This window comes from Exophiala aquamarina (assembly GCF_000709125.1).
Source record: "Exophiala aquamarina CBS 119918 chromosome Unknown aczIA-supercont1.3, whole genome shotgun sequence".
NCBI lineage: Eukaryota > Fungi > Ascomycota > Eurotiomycetes > Chaetothyriales > Herpotrichiellaceae > Exophiala > Exophiala aquamarina.
The window spans coordinates 2,213,539-2,227,066 of record NW_013550585.1 but is presented as its reverse complement, the minus strand read 5'-3'; the positions used below and the strand labels follow the sequence as shown (position 1 = coordinate 2,227,066).

General features: G+C 50.1%; 4 protein-coding genes across 4 annotated transcripts; 2 read left to right on the top strand and 2 right to left on the bottom strand.

The window, feature by feature from the left end:
* Window positions 1-1,472: 1,472 nt before the first annotated feature.
* Window positions 1,473-2,376, bottom strand: A1O9_04397 (uncharacterized protein; the record flags this gene model as incomplete). The annotated part of the gene is made up of 2 exons (XM_013406689.1): window positions 1,473-1,771; window positions 1,833-2,376. The coding sequence occupies 2 exons, from the start codon at window positions 2,374-2,376 to the stop codon at window positions 1,473-1,475; spliced, it is 843 nt and encodes a 280-aa protein (XP_013262143.1).
* Window positions 2,377-3,564: 1,188 nt separating this feature from the next.
* On the top strand, window positions 3,565-4,641 carry A1O9_04396 (uncharacterized protein; the record flags this gene model as incomplete). The annotated part of the gene is made up of 1 exon (XM_013406688.1): window positions 3,565-4,641. One exon carries the CDS (start codon window positions 3,565-3,567, stop codon window positions 4,639-4,641), a length of 1,077 nt encoding a protein of 358 aa, XP_013262142.1.
* Window positions 4,642-8,983: 4,342 nt separating this feature from the next.
* A1O9_04395 (ATP synthase subunit alpha, mitochondrial) lies at window positions 8,984-10,867 on the bottom strand (the record flags this gene model as incomplete). Its single annotated transcript, XM_013406687.1, has 3 exons — window positions 8,984-10,231; window positions 10,287-10,634; window positions 10,796-10,867. The coding sequence occupies 3 exons, from the start codon at window positions 10,865-10,867 to the stop codon at window positions 8,984-8,986; spliced, it is 1,668 nt and encodes a 555-aa protein (XP_013262141.1).
* Window positions 10,868-11,357: 490 nt separating this feature from the next.
* Window positions 11,358-13,523, top strand: A1O9_04394 (uncharacterized protein; the record flags this gene model as incomplete). The annotated part of the gene is made up of 1 exon (XM_013406686.1): window positions 11,358-13,523. One exon carries the CDS (start codon window positions 11,358-11,360, stop codon window positions 13,521-13,523), a length of 2,166 nt encoding a protein of 721 aa, XP_013262140.1.
* Between the last annotated feature and the right edge of the window lie 5 nt (window positions 13,524-13,528).

The following is a 13,528-nucleotide window of genomic DNA, read 5'->3' as shown; positions in this document are numbered from 1 at the left end:
GAGTTCAGACTTCATGCCGCCTCTCCATCTTCGGAATCTGAATACGGATACGCCTTGCGTGCAAACAACCCTGGTCCCTGTGCCGAGGAGCACCTACCTTTTGGTCAAGATGGCTTCGTGATCTGCATGGGTTAAGGTGATTCTTTCTTCGGACGAAGTCACACCCATCTCTCTCCTGGTCGATCGCTCTAAATGGAGCCTCGTCGAGACAAGAAAGTGGCCGTGCAATGAAAGGTAGAGGAAGCCATAGCCGAAACACTGTCCAGCCCGACAGGGCTGGGAGGTCACAGAGACGGCACGAAGTCAAAGAGCTAAGATGCAAGACCAGTGATGAGCAATATTGAAATTAAGAATGGACCCTTGCAATGCGTCTCTTGGTTGGAGTCTGCAAGGCATCGCCCGACAGCGAGGCCGGTGTATCACGATCAGATGCGCCGAGGCGGATAGAGATCATTTGCACGGTATTGCAAGAGGCTGATTGACCCAGGATGCTAAATTGAGCTTCCCTTTTCTCCTGCGAAATCCAGGGGCACCCGCTTGGCATTTCTTGGCATGAGCTTAGATGGGGGCCAACCGTCCTTGGCAAAATGCTAAATCGCGATTTCAACCAGGCTGCCTTCTCGCCTTCTTGCAGTATTAGTCGCTTAGATGAAGAGCTTTTGGGTGAAGTATACCGAATATCGTCATATAGAACGAAGGTACGCGTGCAGGCAGAGAACCCTTTTGATCCGTGACAGCAACGTCCCTGCGCAATGGAAAAGAGGCTCCGGCAAAACTTCTCCCAACAAGCAACGAGTAATCAATCCCCTGATTTCATTTTTCCCGAACGCCACACCCACCCTTCATTCGCTTAGGTCTCAAACACCTGCATTAGTGGTTGGCGGAGAACATGTGGCTCAAGCTTGGATAGGCCGGCAAGGAAACTTGACCTTCCAAAATTGTGCGTGGAACACCGACTACCTCGTAGAGCCTCCCCACTGTGAAAACCGGTGAGCAGGAATGGGCGTACGGAAGAGGCTAGGCAGAGAGGTATTGTCAAGTGCCGACAACCGTAGGAGTTACTCGGCAACCAACCCAACGCCAACCAAATGCGCAGTACATACATGGCATTGAGCTGTTTAATTTCACAGGGGACCATCAGTGGGTCCTGCCCTATGATAAATGACTAACAACAACACCACCATACGATTCAGTATACGAGGTTAAGGGCACAGCCTCGACCTGTGAGCCACTTGCGACCAAGGACCTTAGCACAGTTGTGAACGCGCTAGAAATACCAGAACTTCACAAGGCGCTCATCGGAAATACTGCTCGTGACACTGCTTGTGATACTGCTCGTATCCGTATGTGACTGCAATGCACACGGATAGGTGTAGCCAGCTTCCAGCGGCAAGGAATGCGCCTGGGTGCTTTGAGGTCCAGTCTCTACGCCCTGGCCAGCCTGAGCCAGATATGTTGGTCGCTGGTGTCAGTCACGACTGGTTGATTTTCAAATCCTTGAATTCCCTCGTCGTGTTGGTGATGGCAATTTCAACTGGCAATCTTTCCATACTCGATGCTCCGAAAAAGCCGTGGACACCTCTGGTACGGCTGAGGATATACGCAGCATCCTTTGGTTCGGCAATTGGGCCACCATGGCAAAGAACGAGTATTTCATTGTTGACTTTGGTCGCGGCATCTCTCATCTCTTGGATCAGTTTGACACAGTCGTCTAATGACTTGCCAGTTTTTGCCCCAATAGAACCGGATGTCGTCAATCCCATATGGCAAACTGGGCTTGCGTTAGTCAACGCCACAGAAAGGGCCGGAACATTATTATCATCTCCCCTTACCTAGGACATCTGCGCCAGCCTTGGTCATGCGCTCGGCCTCATCAACATTGAATACGTAGGGGGTTGTAAGGAGCCCCAACTGATGTGCTTCGGCAATCATGTCCACCTCCTTATCGTACCCCATTCCGGTCTCCTCCAGATTTGCTCGAAATGTACCATCAATTAAGCCAACGGTTGGGAAGTTCTGGACGCCACAGAAGCCCATGCCCTTCAATTGTTCAAGAAACTTGTTCATAATTCGGAAAGGATCTGTGCCACAGACTCCAGCTAGAACTCCAGTCTTATTCACTATGGGGAGCACTTCTCTGGCCATATCCACGACAACGGCGTTGGCATCTCCATAGGGCATAAGACCTGCAAGCGAGCCTCGACCCGCCATTCGAAATCTGCCGGAATTGTAAATTATTATGAGATCTGCACCTCCTTCCTCTATGAATTTGGCCGACAGACCAGTCCCAGCACCGGCTCCGACGATAGGATTCCCATTGCTCACCTGATCCTTGAGGTGTGTCAGGACTTCAGTGCGAGATGACGGAGGTGCCATGTCGGACTACCCACGAGGTGCGTTTCAGCTGATTAGAAGGTAGAAGCAAAGAAACCAAGGCTGTACGTACTGTGAGTGCGCGTTTGACGCAAAGTGGAATCGCACGTGATGAAGAATTGGCCCAGCGTCAGTGGGTGGTCAGCGTGGCTGCCATTTGGATGACTTCATTAGTGGCAAAGGAGAGAGAGCAAACCACGACTTCAAGTACAAGTGCGGGGAAGCGACTCGGACACTGAGTCAGCAATTCCTCCTCTACCTTCTGGGGGCCTCGGGTGCCACCACAGCCTCTCGAGTCTCTCCCTCTATCACCACGCGTACCACCAAATATTGCTGCCTTTCGATTCCGAAATACTCATTGTCCCTGCATTCCCCTCTATGGCACCGCCGCATGAAACCTGCTATTCATTTTGGCCATGCTCAACTGGGGGTCACGTGTGTAGTCCCCGCAATCCACTCACAGGTCGTTCTTTGTTCTTCGCCGTCCAAAACCTGCCCAGCGTCCTTAAATGCTGATGGACATACCATAAGACCTCGTCCCGATACACCGATACGTCAAATCAGAGCTCATCATACTCTTTGAGACATGCATAAGTCTCGACGTCCGCATGGTCTGCTGGGTTCCTCGGGCATGAACACTTGTACTTGGTCAAAATGCCGAACTGAACACCCTCGGCCCACACTAGCTAACAATCGCAAAGAATTAAATGTGATGACACCATCGCTTATCCACTATCATGGGCAATCAGTTCTACCCGAACAGACTGAAACTCCGCACTTGCTTTGACTTTGCTGGACCGGGATAAATTTACCGTCCATTCGCATGAGTGTTGGTTGATTCTCCGGCTGTGATTTAGCAATGCTGGTTTCCAAATCCCTGCCTCGCCCCTCGTGAAGAAGACCTCCTCGCGGTTTGTAGTCCCTCGACATCTTTCTGATTTCAAATCCAGACCCTGGTCTAACTACTATAACCAACTTTTCTCATTGTCAACGATTTTATTTATGCTCAAGAATTTCCCCTGCCTACCTCGGCAATTCGAAAATCTTCAGCTCACCCGCTTAAGTAATAAGGACCTCCAGCCTCGCGCCCCTTTCTCAAACCCCATCAAGCAGCTGACAAATATACCTGCTTGTATATCACGCTACAACAGATCCCAAAGGGCCATCGTCACCACCGCCGCCGGCAACAAAATGTCATTCAAATCAGCCCATGTCTTCGCCAAATCAGCCCAGGAACTCGATGTGCAGATCCAAGAAAAGCAAAAGCCGACCCTCGAGCCCGATCAAATTCTCATACGGGTGGTTGTGTCGGGCACGAACCCCAAGGACTGGAAATACCCCTTGTTCATGAAATCGGCCTCGGGGCTCAACACAGGCGACGACATCGCCGGATACGTGGATGCCATTGGCAGCAACGTGACGGAATTCCATGTCGGCGACCGCGTTGGTGCTTTCCATCAGATGGGGTCGCCTTACGGCAGCTTCGCCGAGTATGCCGTCGCCTGGGAGAAGTCCACGTTTCACCTCCCCAAGCAGACCAGCTTCGAGGAGGCCGCGACCATTCCCCTCGCCGCCATGACCGCCGTCGTAGGCCTTTATGCTCGTCTTGGCCTTCCTGAGCCTTGGGTCCACGTCTCTCAAGCCAGGAAAGACGCTCTCGCAGGAGGCGTGCTGGTCTACGGCGCCGCGGGGGCCGTCGGCGCTTTCGCCATCAAACTCCTGCTACGCTCTCAGATCCACCCCATCATCGCCGTAGCAGGCCGAGGCATCCCATTCGTCGAGGGCCTGCTCGACAAATCCAAAGGTGACGTAGTGGTTGATTACCGCAAGGGCGACGAGTCAGTCGTTGCGGGGATCAAGAGCGCAATCCCCTCGGGCCAGAAACTGCTGTACGCGTACGACGCCGTCTCCGAGAACGGGTCGTACCAGAACATCATCAAAGCACTTGATCCCCATGGCCACCTGACGCTAGTCCTCCCGGGCAGGAAGTATGAGGAGGTGCCTGAGACGGTGAACAAGACACTGACGACCGTCGGGTCTGTGCACGGCACGCCCGACGACTTGATGGACCTAGGCTATGCCTGGTTCAGGCTATTCAGCCTGGGTCTAAAGGAGGGCTGGTTCAGTGGACATCCGTACGAGGTCATTCCTGGCGGTCTGAATGGTGTGCAAAAGGGATTGGAGAATCTTCGAGATGGCAAGGCTAGTGCTGTTAAGTACGTCTACAGGATTGAGGAAACGCAGGGGATTGAGAAGAGTAAGATCTGACTAGGTGTTGAAAAAATAATATCAGACATAAATTAGGGAAATACACCTCGAACCTAGAACGTGTAAAAACCAAACCGAGGTATGGTGACTGTAATAGCAAGCTGAGATATTGAAAACGACGACGACGACCACCATTATCGATATCATCCAAGCCCTTAAATAAGAACCGTCCTTATACAGCAATAGAGTCCTAATAGTGAGCGTCGCCCAGGGACAAGATTGTATTTCTATCCCGCGCTCGCTTCCCTTCCCTTGGTGAGCCACCTCGGCCTCGCCGTGTTCCCGTCAAACGCAGGGCCTTGTGAAGATGGCCGCTTTCATCCCTATGCATCACCTGGATGGAACAAGCACTTGGCCCGTTGATGTCTGTCGCGGTACTCCTTGTGAGTTAGGGCTTCGGTACATCCACGATTCCCGCAAGGGAATCGCTGCTTGCCGTGCTTCGCTTTGCAATCTGTCCGTGTGTGCTTGCCCAGGTTGCTTACCGTCGAAAAGGCGCGAAAGCCATGCGGGCATTGTCTTTTATTAGGATTGGGGGCTGTTACCGAGGGGTTCATGATACGGGAGTGCGTAAATGCATCGTTTCGATTGTCGATGGGAATTCCGACATTCTCTGTGGAGGCTGAACTGCGTTGACTTTGAGGCGCACCAGCGTTCCGATCCCGTGGGAGATTCTGGCACTGATCCTCGTGCACAAAGGGAATCTCGAACATGTTTCTCTGTTCAGAAAGATAGGCTCTCTGCTCAATGGATTCGTCGTTGCTCAATGTCGTTCCCGTGCTCTCGCATGTCGAGATAAAACGTGCGGTCACGGGAGACAACCCGAGAATGATGGCGAGGAGACAACTACTAGTAACCTCTCAAGTCATCACTGCTTGCATGCCGCAACATAGAAGGCACTGATACTGAATTGGCCGTAAGATACCCAAGGACTAGGAGAACTGTTAGAGATCATAATTCCTTGATACTGATGCCGGGGATTAGATTCAGCGTCTGGGTCCCATATCTCAACATTCTGAGGAATCAAAGCCTTTCTGGCGTCTTCTGCGGCAAGACCGCTGCTAAATTCATCTTGAATGTCACACAGACGGCGACATTCACTTGGATGTCCTTCACCCCCAGAGAAAAGACAAGTCATACGTGTGGAGGCTATTAACTTCTCGAACGAGCTTCGAAAGTGTTCCAGTAAAGTATCGTGACATAGCTACCAGTTGCCCAGCAAATTGCAACTGGACAAATTCTGATCCCAGATCGCAATCACGACGTCGTCGAATAAATCATGGTCAACCACTGCTAGTGCACATTTCCTCCTGACAAGGTCAGCAGACGCTTGGTTTTCATATTCTTTGTGATTATCGTCGATATTTTGCGAAAGGCAAGTTCTCATAGCGCGGGAGACTTGAATACCAGCAAAAATACCCTGAACATCTGACGGTATTGAATTATCCAGTAGCCTTTGAATGCTCTGAAATCCTTTCTCCCATACTTGCTCCGGCTCCAACAGCGACCCAGCCATATCGGTCAGAGCATCGGAAGCGTTTTCATTACACGCGCGGCTCAAGAACGCCTCATGCTTTGCGTGGAATGCCCTTTCGCAGGGTCGTTCGAAGGGTTCTATTTCTTCTCAATTTGCTCTTGGTCAGACTCCGCTTCTGTTGATCCTCCTGTGGTTGCCAGGACCTGGTGCCGTGAATACCATTGGCGGCGAGGTGATCCAGAACGTTCTGCTTGCCATGATAAGCAGAAATCTCGAGCGCCAATTGTGGCACGGGAACGGGAAAGACACTCATAAGCCAATCAATTATTAGTGTTTGCCCGGCTTCCACCGCGGTGAAATATAAAATGTGGCGAATGTTGCGAGGACAGATATATTTGCTAAGCCACACCAAGGTATAAAAGAGATGACCTTCTTGAACTTGGCTTGCTCTGTATATAGAACCAAACCAAAATTTGCGCATCCGGCTTCAAGGGTTGGAAAATTGTGTTCTTATCCAGAATGTTAGACAGAGTCTAAACACTGCCACTTGAAGCAGCATTCTTCATCCAATATAACATCCAATTGTCAAAATAGGAAAGATCGAGGGAGGTTCCCAAGCAGTCAATGTCCATGGGCGTGACAAGGATTGAATCGGCATCCTCCATTACACTAACAAATTTGTTACAATTTGGAAGATCGATGGAGGCTTCCACGCTGTCAACGTCCCTGGACATGACTAGGCTTGGACCCAGCGTTGTATTCTTCTTCCAAACCACAAGAGATTTGGGCTTCTTCGTGCTGCGAATGGTGTTCTTGGTTCCAAGCAGTTTTTCACAGTCATCTATGTCTCTTCCAATCGAGATTCTCTCCATCTCTTGCCAATGGCTGGCCACAAGGACTCCACGTTCATCCAGCTGGCCGAGGTCAAAGCTTTCCCATATACTGTCCTCAACCAGGAACCCTTTACCAAAAAGGCGAATGACTGGAATAAATCGAGCCCATTCCGCCTGGTGATCCAACTGCCACAAGAGAAGCTTGAATACCCGATAATGTGGAAGGATGGCTTCTGGAGAACAAGAAAAGAAGTCCTTTGCATTTTTGGGCAGCGATTGTGGTATAATTTCTTGGAGGAACCATCATAAACTCTGGACTTCGAGTTCTGATCAGCACTGTGGATCTTGATGATCGAGAATGCTGCACGGTAAGAAGAACGTGCTGTTCTTTTGTTAAAGTAACCATCTCCTTTGGAATAGCCACGGTAAAGAGAACCACTGGATAGACATAAGAAAAGTGGGGACTCGAAACTTGAAGACGCTGCACCTCACGTCTTAAAGTATTCCGTATAATCAAAGACAGGTGGCTGGGCGCTAACTGTGCCAGACAATCTGTGTATGCTATCGGCCGCCTTCATGGCATCAGAGTAGCGTCCCGAGAGATTTCCCTTACATCTGCTTCATTGGCTTTATGACTCTTTGCAAGTGTATCCGGATGCTGGATTGTGCCCTGTTCTTCTTTGGGTTGAAAAGGAAGCACGACAAGTTAGGAACGACACCTACAACGCTCAGGAGACCACTGCGGCTGGAAATATAAGAAGGCCGTTGATGAACGCTCTAGGAGCTGCGGGAAAGACTGTTAGAACAGAAGTTTAGGTACGCCGTGCTTATGGACTTATCGAAATCGTGGTTGATCAGGCTGTGCTCAGCCTAGCCTAAAAAATAGTAGCAATGCCGATCAAGCACGAAGCACCGCAAGGATCAAACTCAAGTAATTTAGGTTAGTAATCATTCAGAAGAATAGGAATCCCAGAGCGTCCAAAGAGCATCCTTCTTGTCACGACCCTGGCCACCAGTGAGAGTGCCTTGCAATTGACAGCCGCGCCCGACTCTTATGCAAATTTTAAACCACAAGCGCAGTATTGGTTGACTCTTCCGACTGGGGTCCTTGACCACAATCCCAGGCTCCTGCAGCCAAGAGATCAGCTCCAGCCTCCCGTGGAATCTGCCCTTAGTTGGATGTATGCACACCTAGGAAAAGCTCGAATTCCTACGTCGTGGGTGCAAGAGGTGACTCATCACTGCAATTGCGTTCGCAACCAATATACCAACAGTTCCCAGCACGAATGCAATAATTGATTCCGCCGATAAAGTCGTGTGTCCATTGGCCACGGTACAGCACTCGTCTATTGCTGAGACCGGAAATAAAGTGGCATTGGCAGTCGAGGTTGCTGCACGAGAGTAACAGTAGTGGACTGCCACGTCTTCCAAGGGGATGGTTTAGCACACCGTTATAAATCATACTGGGAGGGCTGCAGAGGACTTCGCTTGACACTACTCTGCCTTCGTGCCCATCTTAGGACGTCGAACGATTGATATTGATATAGAAAGTCGTGTAAATTTATCGCAAACAGATACGTGCCGTTACAGTAATCATAGTGCCTGAAGTGATAGGAATCATGTCCACAGCTAGAGCAGTCTCTGAACACCAAAAAGACCGTGTCGAAAAGCCCAGGCATATTGCTGCAGCCGAAATGGGGACTGGCTCAAGAGGCATTGGTCGAGACACCTCGAGCGTTTTAATATTATGGACGACACCGATATTCCTAATGACAGGTCAAAGTGAAAATTAAAACTTTATCAAGAACAAACGGAATGGATTGAGGACTGGTATCTGTATCTAGTTACAATGAGACACTTCCTTCCTGCTCAGCAGGTGCTTTCGCCCACAGCCTGCACTTTAAAATCCCGGTTTGAGCAGCGAAGTCCATTTTGACCAAGCCAGAAATTGTACAAGAGTTTTTAAGCTTCAACTCTATCGCCACGAGTATTAGTTACGATCCTTGATAGGAACAATGCTGAGTTAACGCACCTATGTGAAGCTCTTGGTGAAGTTGACGACAACCTCCTTCAATCGAGACTCAAGATCCTTGCTCAGTTGTCCCTCCTTGTCAATTGTTTGGAGCAGATCTTGTTGGTCGCTCTTTAGGTGGGCAAGGAAGTCAGACTCCCATTGCAGGATCTTGGCAACGGGGACGCTGTCAAGGTGACCGTTGACACCAGCATAGATGAGAGGAACCATTTCGTTAACAGCCATGGGAGAGTATTGCTTTTGCTTCAGAAGCTCGGTAAGACGTTCACCACGGCTCAAAGTTTGCTTGGTGGCGGCATCAAGATCAGAACCGAATTGGGCGAAGGCAGCCACTTCTCGGTATTGAGCCAAGAAGAGTTTCAAAGAACCAGCGACTTGTTTCATGGCCTTAAGCTGGGCAGCGGAGCCGACACGGGACACAGAAAGACCGACGTTGATGGCGGGTCGCACACCCTTGTAGAACAATTCGGATTCCAAGAAAATCTGACCGTCCGTGATAGAAATGACATTGGTAGGAATGTAAGCGGACACATCACCACCCTGGGTCTCAATGACGGGCAGAGCGGTCAGAGAACCACCACCATGCTTGTCGTTAAGCTTGGCGGCACGCTCCAAAAGTCGAGAGTGGAGATAGAAAACGTCACCAGGATAGGCTTCACGTCCAGGAGGACGACGAAGCAAGAGTGACATTTGACGGTAAGCAACAGCCTGCTTGGTCAAATCATCGTAGATGATCAGAGCATGCTTTCCATTGTCGCGGAAGTATTCACCGATGGCACAACCGGTGAAGGGAGCAATATACTGGAGAGGGGCGGCTTCGGAGGCGGTGGCAGCAACGACGATGGAGTACTTCATGGCGTCGTTCTCCTCGAGAGTCTTGACGAATTGGGCAACGGTGGACCGCTTCTGACCAACAGCAACATAAACACAGTAGAGTTTCTTGGTCTCATCGTTGCCATTGTTCCATCTCTTCTGGTTTAGAATGGCATCAAGAGCAACAGCGGTCTTTCCAGTTTGACGATCGCCAATAATCAACTCACGTTGACCACGTCCGATCGGCACCATTGCGTCGACGGATTTGAGACCAGTCTGTACAGGCTGGTTGACGGATCGTCGGGGAAGAATGCCAGGGGCCTTCAACTGAGCTCGAGATCGTTGTGTGGTCTTGATGGGGCCCTTTCCGTCGATTGGGTCACCAAGGGCATTAACGACACGGCCAAGCATAGCCTCGCCGACAGGGACATCGACCTGGATGTAGTAGTCAGGATCAAATGCAAGAGATCAATTAGTTGGCAATCCTTACGATCTGTCCGGTACGCTTAACGCTTTCACCTTCCTTGACAAGACGATCAGAACCGAAAAGCACGACACCGACCTGGCCAGCTTCCAAGTTCATGCACATGCCCTTGACACCGGAGGCGAATTCGACCAACTCCTCGGCCTGTACATTGCTCAAACCATGGACACGAGCAATACCGTCACCAACGGACAGAACACGACCAGTTTCAGCGAGGCCAGCCTCTTCTTGGACACCACGAATTCTTTGCTCGAGGATGGATGAGACTTCGGTAGGGGAAGCTTTGGCATCGGCGGCATAGGATCGGACTTGTTTTGATGCCGCATTGAAGGGCGCAGGGGTGACAACGCGAGACTAGCAAAAAAGTTTTAATCAGCATCCAAATCGAGTGAATAGTTGACGGTCCAGTTTCCAAATCAGCTGTAAAGCTTGGGGTATAGAATTGAAAGCTTGTAGACGAGTTTCGAAGGGTGTTGGAAGCTCTTGGAGCTCGTTGAGGAAGTTTTTGAGCTTACCGCAGCTATTCTGCCAGAAGCCGAGATAGCACCGGCAACGCGGCCGGACTGGCGCAAGAGATTCCTTGACATCATCTTGCCTACTCGTGAAGCTGTAATGAAGGACTTCCGAGAAGCAGAGGGTGAGATGGGTGTGATTCAAGGGGAGCGGAGAGTAATGGGATGATACTGGTGAAGTGCAGTTGGAAAGAAGAGGTTCTGAAGCTTCTGGCTCAATACGATTGATTTCGCTTGAAGCGGGCAAGTTTGCCGAAGGTGTATTGCTTGGCGGCAAAGGAGAACAGAAGGAGCAACAGAGCGAATGGGCGAAGTCGGAAGGGGCATATTCAGTCACGTGATGCACGTAGCGGAAGGCTACAGCGACACGAGAACACCCTTTTTGGGGGCTGCGTATCAAACCTGCAATGAGGGTGCCGACATAATTTCAGGAGGCTCAGCAGGATTGAACTCGTATCTACTGTTACTGTTCCTTGAGTCACCTTTCCTCCTGAAGATTATCACCATGCCAGAGACCACAATATGCAAATTGCGGCTGCACTAAATTCACACTCTGCTCGTAGCCATGTCGTCTCCTGCTTCCTCCAAACTTTCCCATCCTCCCTCTTCCAAGGGCAACGCGGCCTCTCCTAAGGTGACGTCTGAGGACGTTGAGCTTGGTCCAATTCAGAATGGGTCCGCCGAACCAAGCATTCCTCTCGAAGAGGATATCATGCAATGCGCTCGCATCGGAGCCCTCGAGCACATTCAAAAAATGATCGAGTCGGGGAAAGTCGAGGCCAAATATGCGGATGAAGAGGGAATCACACCTTTACACTGGGCTGCTATCAACAATCAGTATGCTGTGTGCAAGTACCTTGTCGAACAAGGTGTAGATGTTAATGCGAAGGGAGGCGAATCCAACGCTACACCAGTCATGTGGGCTGCGCAGAGATCTCACTTCTACATTGTGAATCTACTACTTCAGAATGGTGCGGACGCACTATTGACCGACGGTCAAGGATACAACATCCTCCATCTCGCCACAATCGATGGGAATGCACTTCTTTTGGTCCTTTTACTGCAGCAGAATATTCCAGTGGACGCTCCAGACCCGCAGGGACATACAAGCCTGATGTGGGCAGGATATAAAGGATGGCCGGCCTGTGTTGATCTTCTGTTGCGATCTGGTGCAAATGTTAATGCAATCGACGACAATGGTTACACTCCTTTACACTGGGCTCTTGTCAAAGGCTCTAAACCATGTCTAGATAAAGTCATCGAATATGGCGCAGACCGATTCGCCAAAACCAACGAAGGAAAGACCCCAGCCATCTGTGCAGAAGAAATGAGCACCAAGCGAGCATATCATCGCTCGTTGTCTGATCACGGCTACGATGCTAATGGTAACCTCAAAACCCTACCGCTCAGCCTACACCTTGTTCTTCGCGACCGTTCGAAGATGGCCAAATTCTTCTTCTTGTATCCCTTTTTCATCATCCCTATTGGCCTGTACATTATCAGTCACTTTCAAATTTTTGTTGGTCTGCCGGTCTTCCTGGTCGTATGTCTTGGTATGCAGTATATTGCTCAACGAATTGCCATGATGGGACCCATGGACTATCACGTAATACACAAAACACCATATCTATCTGGCATATTTGCTGGCACTCTGTTTTGGGTTGGCTTCAGTTATTTGACGTCACTGCTGTCAGGAACATTCTCAACTAATCCCTTTTTCAATTTGCTCTTCATTCTGAGCTTCTCCAGTACAACATATTTCTACTTCACCGCCATGCGAGAAGATCCTGGATACATTCCCAAGCTGGCATCACGGAATCTGCAACGAGCAGTCATAGAAGAACTCTTCTCGTTGTGGAAATTCGACGAAGAAAATTTCTGCCTTCAATGTATGGTCAGGAAACCACTGCGATCCAAACACTGTCGTCGGTGCAATCGTTGTGTTGCCAAACACGATCATCACTGCCCCTGGGTTCACAATTGTGTGGGCAACAACAACATTCGACATTTCTACATGTACATCCTTAGCCTTGAAATTGGCATCTTGCTATATATCCGCCTTGTTCTCTCTTACCTATCACTTCTTACTCCACCACCGGACGATGCGATCTCGAAATGCAACATCCTTACCCCATCGCTATGCAGCTTCGTACTTAGAGACCCATGGACAGTGGCTCTCACATTCTGGGCTTGTCTGCAGCTCGTTTGGGTCACAATGCTCATTGTGGTTCAGTCTGTACAGATATCCAAAAACCAAACCACTTTTGAAAACATGAAACGACATGAGCACTCTCATGGTTCTCATGGCGCACCACTGTTACCACAACATCGGCATCAAATCACCCAGGGAGCTTCTACAGCAACGACGTCGTTGAACGATACCGCAGCAGCCTCTACACGTCTGAACCCCATACCGCGCCGGCCTGACGGATGTCTCACAAGATGGAAGAAATTGATTGGACTGGATGCGTTCCTTGCCACAGCATCCGATGCTTCGCATGGCAACCTGCAGTCTCGCAGGTCGAACCCCTATTCTCGAGGTCTCATTGGCAATTGTCGAGACTTTTGGTTTGATCCAGCTCCCATCTTTGGGAATCGAAACAACGGCGAGGGTTTCTTGGGCGGAGAAGTTGTTGATTATGCACACTTGTACGAAGTACCGCTGAGGTTGAGGAGAGGTGCTGGTGGTATGCAATATGCTAGTGTCGCTGGTGACGAGGAGGACGCATGAGTGTA